The sequence below is a fragment of the Bacillus rossius genome, chromosome 2, assembly GCF_032445375.1.
Source record: "Bacillus rossius redtenbacheri isolate Brsri chromosome 2, Brsri_v3, whole genome shotgun sequence".
Lineage (NCBI taxonomy): Eukaryota > Metazoa > Arthropoda > Insecta > Phasmatodea > Bacillidae > Bacillus > Bacillus rossius.
In genome coordinates this window covers 99,829,902-99,851,401 of record NC_086331.1, presented here as the reverse complement: position 1 = coordinate 99,851,401, position 21,500 = coordinate 99,829,902, and the positions used below count along the sequence as shown (strand labels likewise).

The window sequence follows — 21,500 nt, the reverse complement described above, 5'->3', positions numbered from 1 at the left end:
TTTTATGTACATCAATCACAGCTGTTCAGTATCTGATATATAAAATTCTATTTTCTTTATAAATTATGCAATATAAATAATATCTGAGTTACTATACATATAAGTGAATTATTAGTATTGATTAAATTTTAATTAACAGTTACCACAAATATGTCATTTCTCTCATAAGCAAATACTGTACACATATCTGCAAAATAGATAATTTAAAATGACCCACAATGATTTAAGTTAAACAGTATCTTCTACACTCAACAACAAACCACATGTGTTGCATCATCTTATAAAATTATAGAAATTATACTAAATTAACTAACAAAAGAGAAAATATTTGTAGCCATCAGGGAAATTGGAATACTTCATATCTTTATTTTGCCAAAACAATTTTTACATTCTCTTCAAATAAATTATCACCATTATTTATATCAACACAATATTATTAGGAGGCCATTAGAACACACTTTCTGTAACTGTTTCTGAAATTTTCCACCATATAAAAACAATCTGTTCGTAACACACATTAAGTTAAATATCAGCCTGTACAGAATGCAGCTAACAAGGTACCAACTATTATTTAAGTTTCTTGCTAGAATTTTAAATTCTGATGCAGCATCCAAAATCACCTGAATCTAAACTATTTTCTATCTATACTATTATCTAGCATCAATCATCTTTCTTGGCACATTGCATCAAGTTGCTTATAATTCCCAATACCCTGTAACTTCTCCATGCTCTACCTTATGTTCTTCAAAGTTTTCTTTTTTATCTTATGAGATCAAGAAGTAAAAGGTGTGCATCTTCTAGAAGGGTACCTCAATTATTACACTAATATTTGGCTTGAAATCAGGATAGCAGATTACTTTATTTGCATCAGAGGTAACAAATCAGCAGTCAAATTACTGTACATGTCCAATGTTTACTCTATCTTCCCCATAAGTCTTGGTTCTGAAATAAAAGAGAGAACATTTTTTTTTAAAAAACATTATATATTAAATCAATTCTCTCTCTACACAGAAACATTCTAGAACAATTAAACATATTTATTTATCTACAATTATGAAATGCACACCAACACCCTTAAAGAGGTTGCTAGGCTGTACATGATGGATAGAAGTACAATAACAACACTGAAAAACTGTAACATCACCAAATAAGAATACAATCAAAAAAACAGTGGATAAAAACAAACAATGGACATGGACACAAATAAACAATCTAACAAACCATTTCTACAGGAAAAGTTGATTTATAAAATACATACATTTATACATTTTATAATATATAAGTAGGTTCATTATATCAATAAAGTATTAACTATTTATTGGAAATATTAAAATAGATTTATTTTGATAAATTAATATTTCTAAATGAGTTATTGAAAACAGAATTAAATTGCAAATTAGTTTTATTTACAAGTTCATCATATTATTGTAGTTATTGACTAGTCTAAAAATAATATATATATTTAATAAGTGTACATAAAGTAGATTTTAGACCACTACTAAATTGGGGAACTCTTATACCAGTGTTATCCAGGACATATTTACAATTAATTTTGAAACTATAACAGTTTTTTTTTTTTTTACAAAGAGTGAGTTCAGAGAGTCCTGGCGGTCAGAATGAGAAATTAATCTAGGCAGAGGAAATTGTTTTAGAATAAAAAGTTTGATTAATTTATTCTGAATACTTTTAATTTTGTTGTTATCGGATGAATTAATTTTGTTCTATATTATTGAATGATCAAGTTCAGACCTAATAAGTGTTAAGAAAAGGGATATGATAGAATCATAGTTTGTTGCATAGTAAGTGATGTATTTAATTAGGGCTAGTGTTCTACAGGAACTAGAGGTTAAATAATCTACATGCTGATAAAAAGTAATTTATAATCTATAATAATTCTACGGTCTTTTAAATAGGTAGTTAATGGAATTAAAGCATTTTCTAATTTCTAATTACATTTGAAAGAAGATATTTTCTAATAAAGGATATCATTTAGTTTTGTCATAGATAAGAAGAACTAGATTTGATTTACACCAAAGAATAATTACACTGATGTCAGATTCAAACAATAAACAATCATTAAGAGAGGTAATTTTTCTAAAAAATTTAAGATCCTCTGCAAACAATACACCATTAGAGTGCATAACAGCCTGAGTGATATCATCAATGAATAAGTTAAAGAGTAAGAGTGACAATGTACCACCCTGTGGGGACAGAATTAGCTTCAAAATGTGTTGAGTTACTGTTATTAAGAGACAAAAAACGCTTTTATTAAGGTAACTACAAAACCAGTTTATAAAATTATCACATAATCCAGAATTGGATAATTTACCTAGAAATAGTGGTGATTAACAGTATCAAAAGCTTTGGCTAGATCAAAGAAGCAGCCATCAACTTGGCCCCTATTCGTGACTTTGTTACAGATGGAAAAAGAAGGTAATTAAATTGGTAGTTGTGGACATTCCTAATCTGAAATCATGTTGACTATTGGATAATCCATCTTTTTGTGGGAAATTTATAATTTTGAAAATCATTTTTTCAAAAATTTTTGTAAAACCATTTAGAAGAAAATTTTAATTTGGAAAAATTTTTATGAATGGGACATACCTTGGCAATTTTTCATTTTTTTTTTTTTTTGAAAAACTTGAATTTTTAAACTCGTATTAAATAAGTGAGTTAAAAGTGATACTAGTAAGTGAGAACAGCCTTTCAATATGAAATTGGGTATCCCATCTGGTCCAGCAGACATGGAAGTTTTTAAAACCTTTATGCCCCAAAGCAATATAGGCTTTCAGAGATGGTGGGAACAGTAATAGTTATAGCATTGTAAGACCCTGCCCTCTTAAATACATAATTTTCTTTTAAACTTCTTTTGTATATGTAAGCAGTAATAAGTCAATGTTTTTTGAGTGATGTATAGTTATGAAACAGTATATTCAGATTTTATGATGTTATTTTGCACGTGCTAGGTGTTTTAAGAAGGTATTTTATATTTTATTAGACATTTTTAATCATTTCTATTTTTTATGTAATTATTCACAAATGAGCTGCTGTACTAGATTTTTGCCTGTTAAGGCCTACTTTTTCAGGTTATTTCTAAATGATTTTAATTTTGTAAAGTAATCTTATTATGATGGCTGTTCTTTATTTTAATTAACGTGTTGGATGATTCTAGAACAAGGGACTGTGTCTGGGCTGGTGTGATGGTTAGAAAGAGAGGCATGAGAGGCCTGTAAGTGTAAGTGAGAAAGGAACAGTGCTTCCCCGCCAACCGAGATAAAGACGGTAATTTCCCCCCTGCGTGGGAACTGAGTGATAACTGCTCTCTCACGGTGTGGGAGAGAGAACGAGAATGGGAGTCCCCAATTTCGATGTGAAATTGAAAAGAGACCGATCAAGGGAAGCCCAGAGTTCTGTATGTACAAGGTTTTTTCATGTATTGTAACTTGTTCTGATTGGCTTGTATCTGTAAGCGTGAATGAAGCGTGCGTGTGATTGGTCGGTGAGGTCATGTGACGTCTACTCCCTGCGTGGAGGAAATGTGTCATGAGTTCAGTAGTAGTCTTCGGGCGATCGCTGCCAGGCGAGGCCGCGTTTCGGCAGCTCGCGGTTTTTCGTTGGATGCGGCCGTGTTTGAGGCCGCACATATTTTAGATATTCCAATAAAAGACTTAATCGACGTTATTATTTTTTATTATTGATTCTCATCGCGCGAGCTGCGAGTATTTTTCGACGGGCAGATGTACGTGTGAAAAGAGTGAATGAAACATTGGGTTCAATTTGTCTATGCATTCTAGTTAAAAAAATAAAACAACTACAGTCAACGTTTTAAATCTTTTTATTTTTGTAAGTAACGAACCGTTACAATTGGCGCCCGGCCGCGCGGCTTGAATTTGGACACGACCCTGAGATTAAGACGGACATTTCGGCAGCAGAGAAGAAAATATAAACATTCGTAAAACAGTTGGTTACTACGATAACTTCGAAGGACAAAAAATTTACGAATAATATTGAACAGTTTGGAAGAAAACGACGAAGTGTATCCAGAACTTTCGGCGCAGCTGAGCGGCGAATGCGGCAAGAGACGACGGGCTGTTTCAACGAGTGAAGTGTTCCAGAGAGACGGCGGAAAGCGGTACATCGCGGGACAGAGCGACCCAAGGCACCGTGGGACTTCAGGCCTGTCTCAACGAGGGACTTCAGGACCTCATTGCCAGACTTCGAGATCGTCACTTCGCGGGACATCGCGGGATAAGTCGCCGATAATAGCAAGTGGAAAATTTAAGAAAATTATATTTATATTAGTTTTGAGAATTTAACTAATATTTATGGTAAAATTTTGTAATTTGTATATTTCATTATGACGATTAGTAGCCCAGTTGAGGTTATGGGGGGGTCAGACCAAATTATGCAATTGCTATTGTCAATTAACCAGAAAATTGAACTGGGACAACAGAAAACCGAACAAAACAGTCAGGAAATCAGACAGGAAATGAAACAAAACAGACAGGAAATGAAACAGGGACAACAGGAAATGACACAGAAAATGAAACAGGGACAACAGGAATTAAAACGGGAATTGTCACAGATGAAGAATGAAATTATTGAACATATACAGCAGGAGTTAGTTCATACAGAGGGTAAACTTGATGTACAAACTGGTGTAAATGAGGAAATTCACACTGGTAAACAAAGGGTTGAGAGCTGTGAATCACAAGTGGAAAGGGTACAAACTAATGTAGAAACTTGTGAAAGCGAAATAATATTGTCAAAAGAAAATGTAGAATGTATTGGGTATGAGGTACATGAACATGTAAACATAGGGAATAAATGTGAAAAATTCCTAGATGGGGTAAACAAGGGAAATCTGGACAATGTGGGTGAAAAGGTTAGTAAATCCAGGGGAAATACACATGGAATCAGGATTATGTGTAAACAAATGAGAGAAGTAGAAATTGAAATGAAAACATTTTCAGATAAACTTAAAGATGAGTGTGCTGAAGAAATAATCAGTGAATTGAGTTTGGCAGATTGGGGAAAAATGGTAAAAGGGAAATTTTTTCATAACAGTGATGTGCCAAAATGTGGGTTGTGTATGCCAAATAGTATACAAACTAAAAAATTTTCACTGATCCATGTGGAACATGAAGTGGAAAAAACTGTGAAAAATGTTCAGAGGGTGTTTGTGTGGAAACATGTGTACAGAGCTGTAGTTAGGATAGTAAGCAGTTTTTTGGTATGTGCACAGACAGAAGAAATGAGTAGTAAATGTACAGGGGTATTGCAACCTCGTGAAACTGTGTGTGTGGTTTTGTTTGGCCCACTGCCTAGATGGAGGGGTGTAGTCAAAACTAGTTTTGTTGTTTGATGTTTTTTAAATTTTTTGCAATTTTGCCATCTTTTTTTTTAATGTTTTTCAGATTTTTTTATTTTTTTTTTAATTGTGTACTTTTTAATGTTTGGTATTTTGTAGAGTTTTTGTATTTTTTTGAATAATAGTAATAGTATAATATAGGAATGTACAAATAAGATTTATGACAGCAATTTTTTACAAAATTATTAAAGAGAAGAAAGATTAATACATCAAAGTTAATGTGAATATTTTCTGTTGTTTTGAAATAATAATAATAATAATAATAATTCTTTTTTAGTAGACAGTTACTAAATATCATGTGAAGAAATGCTTTACATTGTGAGAATGCTTTACATTGTGAGAATTGCATTGCACTTGGGTAATGGTTTGTTTGTTTAATGTTGTGTCATGGGAAGAAGCTAACTGAAATTTATTATGAGTTATATGTTTCCGGAAAAATGATATAACTTTAAATGGTTGAATATTTTAAATTAAAGTGCCACACATTTGTAATGGTAAATATTTGTTTTGGATTGAATGACAGGGTGACAACATCCTATATTAAAGGTATGAAATGTAATACTAAACGTTAATGAATAACAGTCGTCGAGTTTTGAAGCTGCAGAAGCAGTTATGTGTTCATGATGGCCAGAGTTTAGGTGAATTTTGGTATTGTCCTAAATAAGCAGCAGATGTTTTTTTTGTGTAATGTGGTTTGTGAGGCAGCTGGGGGGCCAGGAGGTTAATTTTAAATATGTTTCCGGCATGGAGTCCGATGTTTTTTTTTTTTTTCAAGGGTGAGTCCCTTCTCCTTGGTCACTCCCACCCCTCATCAAGGTTAATATATGTGCTGCTGTTGCTGAAAGGGGAGGTATGATTTGAAACCTGAGGAAGGACATTGGTTCATGTAATTTGTTTTTGAAGAATAGAAGCATACGACTGTAGCTTAATGAAGTGTTTGTCATGCCATGACTGTAGAATTGTCAACGTGTTGTTTTGTGGAAATTTAAGTAAGGTATGTAAAGCATAAAATTTGATGTGAAATGACAAGTGCTGTGTATATTTGTGTATGGCTTTGGATAATTTTTGTTTCTAATTTCATTAAAAGGTTAGCCGAGCTGACTAGCAGCTAAAAGGGTTGTAATTGAGCGCCCCTTACCTTTCGGCTAGCTCGGGAGCTAGGAAAGATGGAAAAGAGAGTTGGAAGGACTGTGGGTATTTGTTATGTGTAAAAGGTTAGCCGAGCTGACTAGCAGCTAAAAGGGTTGTAGTTGGGCGCCCCTTACCTTTCGGCTAGCTCGGGAGTTAGGAAGGAAGGAGAAGGAAGTTGGTAGAACTTGGTGTATTGTTTTTGTGTATTTTCATAAATATTATGAGGTTGTGTAATATTTTAATAAGAAAATTTGAATATGATGAGTGATAAGGTAGTGTGTTATAAAAAAGTTTTTACAGTTTTACATACTTAATTTTATGTTTTTTGGAGTTGTATTTGTGGTGGAAAGTTTACTATGTGAGTTTCAGTGTCTTAGGAAGTTGGTACATCTGTTCAGAAGTTAATAGTTCATGGGTTATCAAGGTTGAGCAGTCTAGTTATAAATTTGAAATAAGTGTTATCCAGGGGTTGAAGTTAATGATAATGGTATTGTAAGAGTCTTAAAATTTTAGAAGTTGTTTTTTTTATGGAATTTAGGAAAATTTTGTGTCAGCAGTTTTGAAGCGATAGTGTTGTCAAGTTTTTGTTAGTGCGGATATGAGGAGTGGAGATTTTGGTTAATTTGTGGGTTAAAGTAGTTGTTTCATGGGATTTGAGGAGTTTATCATGTGCAGCAGAGAATAACAGTAACAATGGTTTTTATAGGGTGTTAAAGGAGATAATTTGTTTTGAGGTTATTCGTCGTCATCGAGGTTTTGAAGTTTTTGTATTTGTCATCGTCAAGGTGGTCATGGTGACGTAATTCCTGGAGTTTAATATTTGTCGTCGTCATCGTCGAGGTAGTCATGGAGACGTAATTCCTGAAGTTTTTGTATTTGTCATCGTCGTCAAGGTGGTCATGGAGACGTAATTCCTGGAGTTGAAGATTTGTCATCGTCGTCGAGGTAGTCATGGAGACGTAATTCCTGAAGTTTTTGTAAATTCTTGGAGTTTATTGCAGCTGGTGTTAAGGATTCCACGGCTGTGATAGTAAGTTTTTCAGAGGTTTTTGTTGTTGTTGAAGATTCTTCGTTGACCAGGGGGTTCCTGCTTGAAGCTTGTAGAGAAATCAGTTTTAAAGCAACTTGTATTATGTGCCAATGAGAGGGAGATGACCATTTGTTAAGAATTGTTGACACTTTGTAGAAAGAGATATGTTTTCAAATTTTTGGGTGTTTATCAAAGAATTGAGATTGCAGTTTTTAAGTAACAACATTTTGTAATTTCTATATAAACTAGGGTTTTAATTACTGGATGCATTTATTTCTCAGGTTGTTTTTGTATTTATTTGTACAGATTAGTCTTTCACTTTTGTAACTTTTCAATTAAATGTAGTGTTAATTTAATTGAAAAGTTGGGGGGGTTATGTAGCATTGCAAGACCCTGCCCTCTTAAATAAATAATTTTCTTTTAAACTTCTTTTGTATATGTAAGCAGTAATAAGTCAATGTTTTTTGAGTGATGTATAAGTTATGAAACAGTATATTCAGATTTTATGATGTTATTTTGCACGTGCTAGGTGTTTTAAGAAGGTATTTTATATTTTATTAGACATTTTTAATCATTTCTATTTTTTATGTAATTATTCACAAATGAGCTGCTGTACTAGATTTTTGCCTGTTTAGGCCTACTTCTTCAGGTTATTTCTAAATGATTTTAATTTTGTAAAGTAATCTTATTATGATGGCTGTTCTTTATTTTAATTAACGTGTTGGATGATTCTAGAACAAGGGACTGTGTCAGGGCTGGTGTGATGGTTAGAAAGAGAGGCATGAGAGGCCTGTAAGTGTAAGTGAGAAAGGAACAGTGCTTCCCCGCCAACCGAGATAAAGACGGTAATTTCCCCCCTGCGTGGGAACTGAGTGATAACTGCTCTCTCACGGTGTGGGAGAGAGAACGAGAATGGGAGTCCCCAATTTCGATGTGAAATTGAAAAGAGACAGATCAAGGGAAGCCCAGAGTTCTGTATGTACAAGGTTTTTTCATGTATTGTAACTTGTTCTGTGATTGGCTTGTATCTGTAAGCGTGAATGAAGCGTGCGTGTGATTGGTCGGTGAGGTCATGTGACGTATACTCCCTGCGTGGAGGAAACGTGTCATGAGTTCAGTAGTAGTCGTCGAGCGATCGCTGCCAGGCGAGGCCGCGTTTCGGCAGCTCGCGGTTTTTCGTTGGATGCGGCAGTGTTTGAGGCCGCACATATTTTAGATATTCCAGTAAAAGACTTAATCGACGTTATTATTTTTTATTATTGATTCTCATCGCGCGAGCTGCGAGTATTTTTCGACGGGCAGATGTACGTGTGAAACGAGTGAATGAAACATTGGGTTCAATTTGTCTATGCATTCTAGTTGAAAAAAATAAAACAACTACAGTCGACATTTTAAATCTTTTTATTTTTGTAAGTAACGAACCGTTACATAGTGTCACATAATGAATTGGAGAGAACATGGTAAGTGTTGGTTGGTGACACATAAACACTTGAAAAGTGTTTTTTTAGGATGCTCAGTTTTGTACAAATCAAAACATCTAAAAAATATTTTGTATAAAATTTACTGTTACAAACAAACTCATCAATGCACAGCTTAAACTGCAGTGTCTATCAACATGGAATTGAAGGGCTACATTTTCTTTATAATATGTAATCATCAGCCACAAAAAAATTGGTCAAAACCTATTCCCTGAAAGTAAAAATCCCTTCGTCTCAGCCTAAAAGTGCAGTTAAATTTAAAAGTTCAAATTTCTGAACATTGGAATGAAAAGGGCTTAAGTCCATTTGAACCAAAAGTCATCCATTGCAGTCAAGGGTTAGTCATTTGAAAATTGTTTCACACAAAAGTTTTAGATAATATTTTGAAGGTTTACAATAACTGTGAACAGATTTGAGTGTTCTTACTAAGGTAGCTATGAATTGTTTCATCCTTCAACACCTATTTTTTTTACTCTTAAGCTCATGGTTGGTGTTACCAAAGACATTTCAAAAATGTTTTTGGTCTACATTCACGAGGAAAAACAACTTAAAGAAGATGGGAGTTGTGTTTTTTAGTTTTTCAAACAACCTACCCCATTTCTACACCTATGGTCCGATTTTGCTCATTAACAAACTCAATCAAGATTTTTTATCTCTTGTATTTTATGTATCAGTCTGGAAGTATTTTGTGCAAAATACTGCAGTTATAGTGTTCAATAGAAAGTAATAGATTTATAAATATAAATATGTATAAGCTTTTGATATGACCATGATTTTGGAGTCTAAGATTCATGAAATGAAAAACAAGGTAGGAATTTTCAAGAAGTCTGTCGTGGTAATCTACCTATCTATCTTAGTCCTCATAAGACATTCAACTGCTATATGCTTAAAAAATGCTACCTATATAAATGGATAGGAACAATTTCAGCATGCACTGTTCAGAACACCACAGTTATGAGTACACCAGGACAAATAAGTACACTGACAGGGTTCCCACACACTTCTTCTACCCGATTTCCCTGAGTTTTCCCTGTCTAACAATAATGACTTAGGTATATCATAAACTATTATCTAACCATTACATATCTCTACAACCATTTTGAATAATGATACACAGCACGTTCAATGAACAACAACCCTCTAAATATATTCACAAACTTAAGCCTAGGCAATATAACAAATTGGTGTTAGTCGACTAAATATAAAAATAATTTGTTAGATTGTAACTATTGCTCTTAATATGATACAGGTATGTACTCACATGGATTACTATCCAGTAACAGCACTGTGTATTCTACCGAGAATTCACACCTACACTCAAAATTATACACATTTTTTACTTGAAATCTGAAGGGGAATAAATGTATGTACAAACATTAAATCATAGTCATAGATATTGCATTTCATGCTTTTAACTTTTTTATTGTTTCCTCAAGTTATACTTTTTCTTTTTCTAAATTAGATTTTTTGATTTGCAGTTGTTTTAGTTCTTCTGACTTTCGTTTCTTTTCTTCTTTAGTAACCTTCTCTACGCCTAATTTCTTGTCTTTTTCCCTTTTTTGCTCCAGGGCACTCCTATATTTAGAACAAGATCCTCTGGCATAACTAACCATTGTTTGGTCAACCTGCACAGCTTCTTCCCCACCAGCATCACATATACAATCATATACTCTTCTCAAGGCGATCAGTGACTCTTCATATAGATGTTCGACAAGCATGTCTTCATTTACAGAAAATCCTGACTCTACAAAGGCATTGCCATGGGAGAGTATTAACCAAATCTTAACCACAGTCCATATATCTCTAAACGCATCATTGCCACTTAAAAATTCGGCATAAAATGTATCCAAGCTGTGTTTCTCTATATTAATTGATTTAAGTTTATCTTGTTCTACCTCACAAATAAATTTAGTGAACTGCAGACTAGCTCGTTCTGATTGGAGTGCAGTGGTATGCTTGGCAGACATAAACATTTAAAGATAAGTATCCATGTCTGACCTGCATTCTTCTTGTTTACTAATCAGTTTCCTTGGGTCCAAACAAGAAGCCAATTTTATTATTTTATACTTGATAGGACTTTGCTCCACAATTTTTTTTTTTACAGTAAAAACCATGAACGTTTTGCATTGTAGCCAGAATTTTTGTTTCTGTAGTTCATTTATACGAGAAACATTCAATTCGTGCTTTGCAGCCAAACCAATATTCAAATTTGACAATTTGATTCCATTATTTACATCTTATAAATCAACCTGTGTCAGCTTGTATGCAGTGGTAGCACATTTTAAAATGACTGATTTAATAAATCGCCCCATCAATATCCTCACCAAATCTTCTAAGGCTTCATGTAAAAATGGTACCATTGGTTTACAAGTCTGAAATTTTTTTTAAAAATGGCTCCAACGTGTATGCTATTGTCAAAAAGAAGTGAAGCTTAGCAAGAAGAAGTGGGTCCAGTAGGAATTCCTTAACTTTCTGAACAGAAAATGTTGCAGGTAACTCAGAAGACTTAAAAAAAGTCTTGATGTGGGGAAACATTTTGATAACTGTCTCGCAAACTGGTACATTATCTAACCAGCTGCAATTACAGAATTTGCGAGGAAGTAAACTACAGCCAGTAGTTCGTGTGAAATCAAATCAACGTGCAGGCGAATCCTTAAAAACATTATACAAGGACTTCAAAAATAACATTTCATCCCAACCTGCTTTGCGACAGCCTGATTGAAAGGCACCATGAATAAAATGGAGGCCACAAGAACCTAAATCCAACATCTCTAGATCCTCTTCACAGCACTTCGTTTCAGCTTTCAACTTTTTTAGGAATGACCAATTCACATTGGGCCCATCCATAGATACTTGTATAATCTTAGATAACTCAATTTTTTCAAGACCATCTTTAAATCCTACCACAAGATTGGCAGCAGTAGAGTGACCCAAAAATGAGGAGTTCCAGTATCTATACTAATATTATAAAGCTGAAGAGTTTGTTTGTTTGTTTCTTTGAACGCGCTAATCTCAGGAACCACTGGTCCAATTTGAAAAATTCTTTCAGTGTTGGATAGTACATTTATCGAGGAAGGCTATATTATATTATCAATAACATTAGGGGTCCTTACTAAAAGTCCAATTTAGAATCAAATGCATTGGAGGGGGTTAGATACAACATGCAGTATATGTATGAAGTGTGTGTTGACAATGCCGCAGGCGCTAGAAGTTTATTTCCTATTGCCTATTAACATTGTTGCCACGCACTAGATGCCTTATCATACTTAATTTTCCCATACAAGTAAAAAACACCCGTGTGATATTAACAATGAAGCAATCAGTACCCTCATAAGAGTTCAATTAGTATTTAAATACATTTTATCACTTTAAATTGCAAACCTAAACTATTTTTTTTTCCTCGCTCTGTGTTTAATTTGTTTTTTTATTGCCCTTTTTTTCAAGTATATATATTTTACAGACTTGAAACTTCACAGTAATGTTCCTTATGTTACGCAGGATGACATTTTCCGAAAATTAGATCCCATGGGTGGTTAAAACCAGGCAACAGTGGGTACTTTGTCTGCATGAGAACAGGATTTTGCATTGTTCATGCCTTCTGCGTCTCCATGGCAACGGGCATCGCGCGGCAGTGGCGTACCCACAAGGAGGGGCATGTATAATGAGCGGCGCAAGAGTGATCTGCCTGTAGACTGCCGTAGCGAAGTACGGGTACATAAGTTGTACGTTGCGTGCACGAGTCGGGAAACCATTGGTGCTATTCATTTTCTCTCCGGTACATTATACAGCATTATAATAAATTTCCACTGAATTTTTTTTTATTTACCATTACTGTAAATGGGAGATGTGGCTTAATTTTTTCCCATTAGTATAGCCATGTGAAGCAGGGTCGGGCAGCTAGTCTAGTATTAACCTTGTTTCGATTTTCATCCCATAAGCGCACTGCAATGTCCATATGTTGCTGCTTTGCAATGCGATTGAAGGATTCATGAAACATACCACGATCTGTGTAGCAAATCGCACTTCGTCACTAAGTTTGTGATGAAAATATGGTGCCAAACCATAACAAATCAAATATGCAGTTTTGGTAGCACTCAACTGAAATTCTTTGGCAACTTGACTGTCAGGAAACATTTTTGCGAAAAGGGTGTTTATATATTTTTAACTATTGAAGCTATAACCTTTTGCTACAACATGCAATGCCCATAGAATTTCTGCGCTTTTTACGTCAGTGTCTGAACGAAAACCTAGTTTACTAATCTGTCCAACCTTACTTGTACCAGGGGAAGGGGTTTCGGTCACATTTGGAGATGTGGGACATAGGCCTAGGTCTAATTGTGTCCCGCTGGTACATGTAGTATTTACGCACGTCGACTTAGTCTGTTGTACTATTTCTGGCTGGAGTAGGAATGTTGTAATGCTCGCTGACCTCACACGTTCCGTAAGCAACTGCTTGTGGTATTTTCTTTCTTCGTGGCTTTTGATGGCTTGCCTTCCCATTGTACTCAACGAAAAAATTTTCCGGCACAATATGCAACGAGCGCTGTTCTCTTTTCCATCAACACAACGTAACCACGACTGCCTATTTGGAAAACGTTTACCGTCTAACCAAGAGGGGTTAAACTTGGACATCTTTAAAAACAATACAATTAATACATAACACACCACGCAATGTTTTTGCTTACATTGATGACATGTAATCGTAAAAATAGCGGGGAAACGTACTCGTCATGTAACAGCCCAACGTCTATTATTGCTATTGGTATAATTGTAGGGAGACGTGAAACTTGGCTAAACAGCCAAGCCAATAGCTGTTTACATTGGTTGTATTCGTAGGGAGGAGTAGAGAACAGAGGAACAGCCGCACCGCTACAAAAAAAAGTCATTCGATTTTCATGAGAGGAAAGGGGAGCTTTGTTTAACTTTTCGCCATTTGACGGACTTAATGCTTTAAGCAACTCAAAAATATAAACAATCTCCCAGAAAGGTTTTGTTAAGGCTGAGGAATATCACTAATGATGCCTAAAGAAACGTAAATGTCAATGCAGAGGGGAAAAAAAAGAAGATAAATTTAATCAGAAATTTCCCTGTCCCAGTTGAACATGTCCATTTCCTTAAGTTTTCCAGGTTTTCCCTGCCTGTGGGAACCCTGACTGAGTAGGAACAAGATTTTTTGGTTTTATTTTTATTATACATATTTTTTTATTCATAAATATAGTGTATTATTCAACAAATCATCAACATATATCATTATCAATCATCATTATATTATCATTATCCATCATCAATCATCATTCATATTGACGACACCAGGCTCTCTGACCCCTGTTGCGATTTCCTGTTATGACAAGAGCGCCGGCCAGCCTAAAACTCAGGGAGTAAACGGGTTCTCATCAGGTGGCTTACAACAGGGGGCCGGGACAACAGCGACCCCTCGAGCTGTTGGCCGCTCGAGACGCCACTTAGTTCGGTCTATGTATGTCCGTAGTTCTGTCTATGTCGTTAACACTGCAGAGGTCGCGCGCAGACTCAAACTCCGCATATATATTTGTTTTCGATTTTCTTTTGTTATCTGCATGTTGCGGCGTCAGCCATCTAGCTACCTTCCCCTACCGGGAGGAGTGGTAGAATGTGCTAGTCAGTGCGTTCTTAGCTGTCGCAAGGAGCGGACACGTGTTATGTGCGGAGTCTGAGTCCACGCGCATACGTGCGTGTTATGACTGGCGGAGTCTGAGTCCGCGCGCGATCGTGCGTGTAATGTGATTGGTGGCGTCTGAGTCCGCGCTCGAGCATTTGTGAGACTTGAATATTACTTTGTTGTTGAAAAATGGAGGACCCAGAGTTTGAAGTAGAAGGTAGTGATGACAGCTGCGAATATTTTCTCCAGGTTAGTCCCCATACTACAGACACGGAGCAATCAGATTGTGAAGATGATTTTCCAAGACAAGCTGCTTATCGTGGAAGGGATGGCAACACACAGTGGTACGACCGCCCAGTAAAAAGAGGTCGAACCTGCCGACAAGGGCGTCACAACATTGTGAGACATCTTCCAGGTGCTTTGGGCGATGCAAGATTTCGAGTTACTTACGAGGAAGTGTTTGATTTATATTTTACCGAGAACATGTTGGATGACATAGTGAAGTTTACAAATTTGTATATAGTGTTTACAGGGCAGTTATTCTAGAGAAAGAGACACACATACAACAAATATTCATGAAGTAAAAGCTTGCTTGGGTTTACTCTTCCGTGGGGGTGTAATGAAAGCCTCGCATACAAATCTCAATGACCTTTGGGCTGCTGATGGAACTGGCATTGAATCCTTTCGTTTGGCTATGAGTGTATCAAGATTCAAATTTCTGCTCAGAGCCTTGCGATTTGATGATAAATCAACCAGAAATGAAAGACTCAAAACTGACAAACTTGCTGCTGTGCGAACCATACTTGACAGATTTGTTGACAATTGTAAGAGACACTATTCACCATCAGAGTTTGTCACAGTTGACGAAATGCTGGAGGCCTTTCGTGGTCGCTGCTGATTTCGGCGGTATATACCTTCTAAACCTGCCAAGTATGGTATTAAAATTTTTGCATTAGTCGATGCCAAAATTACATATACAAAAAATTAAGAAATATACTGTGGCAACCAACCTGAAGGTCCTTATGCACAATCAAACTCAGGGCATGATATTGTGAAGAGAATGGTAGCGCCCATAGCAAAGAGTGGACGAAATGTGACTTGTGACAACTGGTTCACATCCGTGCCCCTAGCCATGGATTTACTAAAGAATACAAACTTGACACTAGTTGGGACAATCAAGAAAAATAAAAGCGAGCTACCACCGCTAACAGTCTATGTGAAGGATAGACCAATAGGGTCCAGTATTTTTGCTTTCAACAGAGACATTACGTTGGTGTCATACAAACCAAAAATTGAAAAAAAATGTACTACTCATATCTACAATGCATGCTAGTGACGATATGGATGATGAAGCTGACAAACCTGAAATAGTCACATTTTATAATTCAACAAAATCGGGAGTTGATACTGTTGATCAAATGAAATCACTTTACAATGTAGCAAGGATAACACGACGCTAGACTTTGGTAATTTTCTTTGCATTACTAAACATTGCAGGAATGAACTCCTACGTGATTCAGTGCACAAATTTGGGCCAAAAATCTTCGAGGAAAGACTTCTTGAAGTCATTATCCAAAGCTCTTCTAAAAGACCACCTACATGCGAGGCTTGTATGTAAAAGTCTTCCTCAGACTATAAGTCTTCGCTTGAAGGAAGTGTTGAATGCCCCACGACAAGAGACACCTGTCACTCGTGAAAACACTGAACAAAGGCGTAGGAGGTGTAAACTTTGTGACCTAACAAAAAATCGGCCAACGAAGTACATGTGTCACAATGCTGCGTGTCATAAATTTGTATGTCTTGAGCATGTAGGATCTGTAAATTGCCCAGATTGCTCGAATAGTGTGTTACACATAAAATGGCACCGATTACAAATTCTGTGCAAATAATAGAGTTTCATGTGGTCTTTTTGTTACATAAGTTATATTATTGATTTGCTTATTATTATAGGTATACAGATTCAGTAAGTTTGTGAACTGTTTGAATTTTCAAACAACTAGTTTTCTAAATAAAATTTCAAGATAAACATGGTCAATCAAACTATTTTAGAAAGTTGTGCTTAGGCCTAAATTGGTAACTGGTCTTGTTATTTTCATGACGACAATCTTTTTTGCACTAAAGCAGATTTACTTAGTGTTTTTGCTTCCTGATGATGTTTTATGCTAAAGTGGTAGAATATCAAGAAATGATTATTGGGAATTTCGAGAGAAATGTAGTAGGTAATGAAAGACTATTTTAGAAAGTTATGCTCAGATGCCAATTTGTTACTGGCATTGTAATAGGTAATCATGTTGACAAATTGTTTGCACTACTAACTAAAACATTTTTACTTACTTTTGCTTCCTGATTATGTTTTATTGCAAAGTGGAGGAATATCAGATAATTAGTTATACAAAATTTCAAGAGAAATATAGTCATGGAAAACTATATTAGAAAATTGTTTTCAGATGTTAATTTTTAACTAGAATCGTAATAATCATGCTGACCCAATTAATATTTTATATATATTTTAAGCTATTAGTAAAATCAAACTATAACTTCTATTGATTTTTTTCCTTTCATTTTAATTAACATGAAACAAAAAATTGTCATGAATATGTGTGTAACACAGTTGCGGAGTCCTACTCCGCGCGCGACCATTAATATTAATTTTTGCGCACGACCTCCGCAGGGTTAAGGCACTGGCTGCTAAACAGCGAACCACTCATGAGTCGCTAGTGACGAAGCGCGGAGCAACGCTCAGATGCGTCCGTCGCGGATGACGGGCGAGCTACGACTGACTCCCACGCACCGGCACACGGCGAGCGGGAAGCAGGGGAGGGGGACGCACGAGATGCGTGGGAGACAGTACGCGGTCCGGGTCAGATTGCACTGTCATTTATCACACCAGCCGCCCCGCTCGGGTGCGCTCACCACTCGAAGCACCACTCAAACAATTTTTTACACTCATGCCCGGACCAGACGGCTATAGGCAACGGCGGGCCTAGGGACCAGGAAAGACACGACAGCTGTCGTCATTATAAATCACCATTATCCATCATCTTCACCATTATCCATTATTATCAAAAATTCTCATCAATCATCCATCCATCATCACCAATAATCCATCATCATTCATCCATATCCATCATCATCATTCATATATACCATTAACATCAATCCAATCATCAATCCAATCATCATGCTTCCATCATAATCATCAACTGCTTCCTGCCTGTGGCTGGGTCAGCATAGTAAAATGCATCCATCTTTCTCTATACCTCCACCATTCCTCATCCTTCACTTTATTCCAGTCTTCTCTCTCCTGCACTTCTTTAACTACCTGCCTTACCACCTCCTCCTTGTTCTTCCTGTGTATTTCAACTCCATCATTTTCCTAGGCAGCCTCTCTTTCCAATTCTGTGTACATAGCCATACAACCTCCTTCTTGCTTTTTCAATGATCTCATTCAAGTTCTGTACTCCTGCTCTTGGTTGCACCATCTCATTACCGATTCTGTCTCACCTCGTAACTACCAATATACTCCTCATAAACTTCATTCATAATGCTCTGTAATTCTCTGATCTACTGTCCAAGCTCTGCTCCATAAGTGACTATGGGCACATAGTAGGTATTGTACAACACTTGTTTGCAATTTAATGGCACCTCCCTCTTTCATACCAAATCTCTCACACCTGTAGAATGCATGCCCTTGTGTAAACAGTAATATTGCTTAAAAACCTACATACAAATACCGTAGTGTGTGCAAATATGCAAGGAAATTGGCACACATATATCAGCAAAACAACACTGACTTAAAAATGAGAAATCTACAGTTCTACTTGTACTGGGGGTTGTATGAGCCATTTCAGCCATGCGTACCACGAATACAGTTGCAGGAGGTGTTTCGATAAGCATACGTATCAGATGTTGTTTCCAATGCCTGGGATAATATACCTTAGACCAGATTCTTTTTATATTTACACCTTATCTTTGATTGACAATATAACTTTATTACAATTTGTTACACTGCCAAAACCACAGTTAGATAACATAGTTGTCAAGAGAACTTACTAAATTTCCCCTCTGGCAGAATGGTTGACACGTCTGTTTTGGTGCATGACAGTAGTTGTTTACAGATAGAGGAGCCATTATGGTGCACAGTACAGAGTTTGAAGTCACATATGGCCTATACTGGCAGAGAGATGTGAGGCGGAACATGGATAGTTCCGGATAACTGAAGTCCAGATATATGGTGAAGCACTATATACCGTGTTTTATCGCATAATTGTCGCACATTTTAAACTAAAATCAAGTTTGAAAAGTAGGAGTGCGACGTAATTTTTTTTGTGAGGTAAAGTTATTCATAAAAACAAAAAGTATGTTTATTTTAAAAAAAAGTGGAGTATACAACAGCACGCAAACAATTTATATTAAGTAATGCAACAAAAACCTTTCTTCAACTTAAAATATAAAAACAAAATATGTGACCCGAACGTAAGCCACTTGAATCTGTGATGTGAACTAACGCGTAACTATCGTCGTAGTACACATCACGAAAGAGTACGGGCTATCAAATGTAGTTAACTCGGCACTCGACAAAGAGCGCGCATTGCATGAATCGGCGAGATATTGATATTCGACTATGTGTGCGCGATCTATACAGGAAGCAACATAACCAAACATGAATGATGCCAACTAGCGCTGGCTAAATTTTTATAAGTGGTATACCGCGGCGACGCAGACGAACAGATAAAGGTTATAATGTTTTAAAACATCTTTAAAACAAAATTTACACATCAGATAACTTCGTATTTCCATTAATTAAATAAGTAAGTGGTAATGTCCGAATAAATATTAGATTTATACTTTAAAATACATCGTTTTATACGGAAAAGATACCTACACAAAGCGTTCGGAATCTAATAGCGGGACCAAAAACATCATGCAATGTTTATGCGAGAGTTTTTTTAATCCAAATTTTGACGCCCTAAAATATGGGTGCGACGATTATGCGTGTGCGATGATTATGCGTGTGCGACGATTATGTGATAAAACAGGGTATTTAATGTACTAATGAACACAACCTTATAGAAAATGTTAAATATGGCAGCTTTCAGTATGATAGCAGCTACTGCAATGTCAATGCAATGCCTGGCAGATGCTTTGGAAAATGCCAGTAGTTTTACTAGTATTGTTGTATTATCTCTGGTATGTTCACAATGATGATGTGCAAGTTATTCCCATGTATGGTGCCATACCCAATACTTGATAGTCCTACATGAGTTAATATAGGCAACCTGAGAGTTAGGCAACATGCATCTATTGCAAGCATCGTTAACTGTCTACCTGTCCAATAGAAAAAAAAAAGATGTACATTTGAATAATGATGTCTACTATCATTATAAGACATATTTAGGAATTAATTTTATAGCAAAAACTATTTATTATAAAATGAATAATCATCCCTGGATCATATAAAATAATGGTCCACAAAAAACAACTACAATAGAGCCCTGACTATTCAAGACCAAACCACTTTTTTGCACACAAACTGTGATATACTACATCTTGTGTGGTGTTGGTGAGGAAGACGTTATAAAAGCTGGTTTGTGAGCAGACTGGGTTCTCCTTCGAGCTATGTTAGAAGACGGTGATGTTAGAAGACGTGTGTTATTTTCACTTCTGTCAGGTCAACTCTGTGACTCTTGTTTTAAGTGATATAATTTTATTTATCTGGGGCATGATTTCTAAAGCATTAAGACCCAACTTCCACTGCTTCTACATTTTCATGGTAATTGTTTCTGCACAGTTTTTACCTATGTGTAGCAAGCTTCTAGCAGATACTATGGGAGATGAGCATTTACAGCCATAGCAGCACACACCAATGTCAAATATCTTTGTCAAAGGTGACATGTTGATGGCTGCTTTATGAGAATATGGATGGTCATTTGAGGAAGGGAAAGTGGCACATATATTACAACAAGTATTCTTGCCAAGGCCAAGAATGACAGAACACTGGAATGTTTTAAAATTGACTGATTATCAATCAAGACTTGACTTACATTAGTCAATCATTTGACATTCTGTTCCCTTGCATTACTGCAAATACTACAGGTTCTACTATACTGAAACAAAAATTAGACAAACTTGCTTCTATAAACATTTTCACAACTAAATAAAGACTACAAAAAGATTTTTCTACAACAAAATCAAATTCTATGTATTTATTTAACAAGCTATAATAAAAGTACAACTAACAGACAATTGTATTAAGCAATAGAAGATGAAAATAAACTGAAATAATGTTCCACAGAATCAATGACAATACCTTGAAACCTGTTGATTTCAGAGAGGTGTTTCCTTCCTCCACTGAACATCATTTGCCTTGTTAAACTGTCCTGGATTCTGATACAACCTGGACGCTCCAGCATGTTTCTTTCCCGCTGCAGCATCCAGACCATTCTTCACACCAGCTACTATGCGTAACGCAGGGTTGGTAACAATGCCATTACGGCACGACTTCATGCATGGGGTAGCAACGGCTCCAGCTCCGCCACTGCCTACACCCCTACGAACATGAGTTCAATTCAAACAAACATTATATATAAATAACAGTTGCACCTGTATCGAAAACTAACAATATGATAATTTTATACAATTTCATTAAGAAAAAATTAACAATCATTTCAGATTTTGAGAAGAGGATGAATTTTTCAACATGTAAACACTTAAAAAAATAAGATAGACAGAGTGGACAAGGAACATCAGGGCTTTACATCCCATGGTTATACAAAAACACTTACAATGACTGGACCTCAAAGACTATAGTGGATTCAAAATTATCAACTGAAATAAATTGAGTCATGGTTG

The 21,500-nt window shown here is 36.0% G+C and overlaps 1 protein-coding gene across 1 annotated transcript in view; it reads right to left on the bottom strand.

Annotated features, from left to right (window-relative positions):
• Positions 1-342: 342 nt before the first annotated feature.
• Positions 343-21,500, bottom strand: part of LOC134529511 (ankyrin repeat domain-containing protein 50) — a 145,750-nt gene continuing 124,592 nt past the window's right edge. Inside the window, exons 15-16 of the mRNA XM_063363670.1 lie at positions 20,959-21,198; positions 343-942 (exon numbers count right to left, since the gene is read on the bottom strand). Of these exons, the coding sequence (XP_063219740.1) occupies positions 20,976-21,198 (223 nt within the window). The 3' untranslated portion in view covers positions 343-942; positions 20,959-20,975. The remainder of the gene's footprint in view (positions 943-20,958; positions 21,199-21,500) is intronic.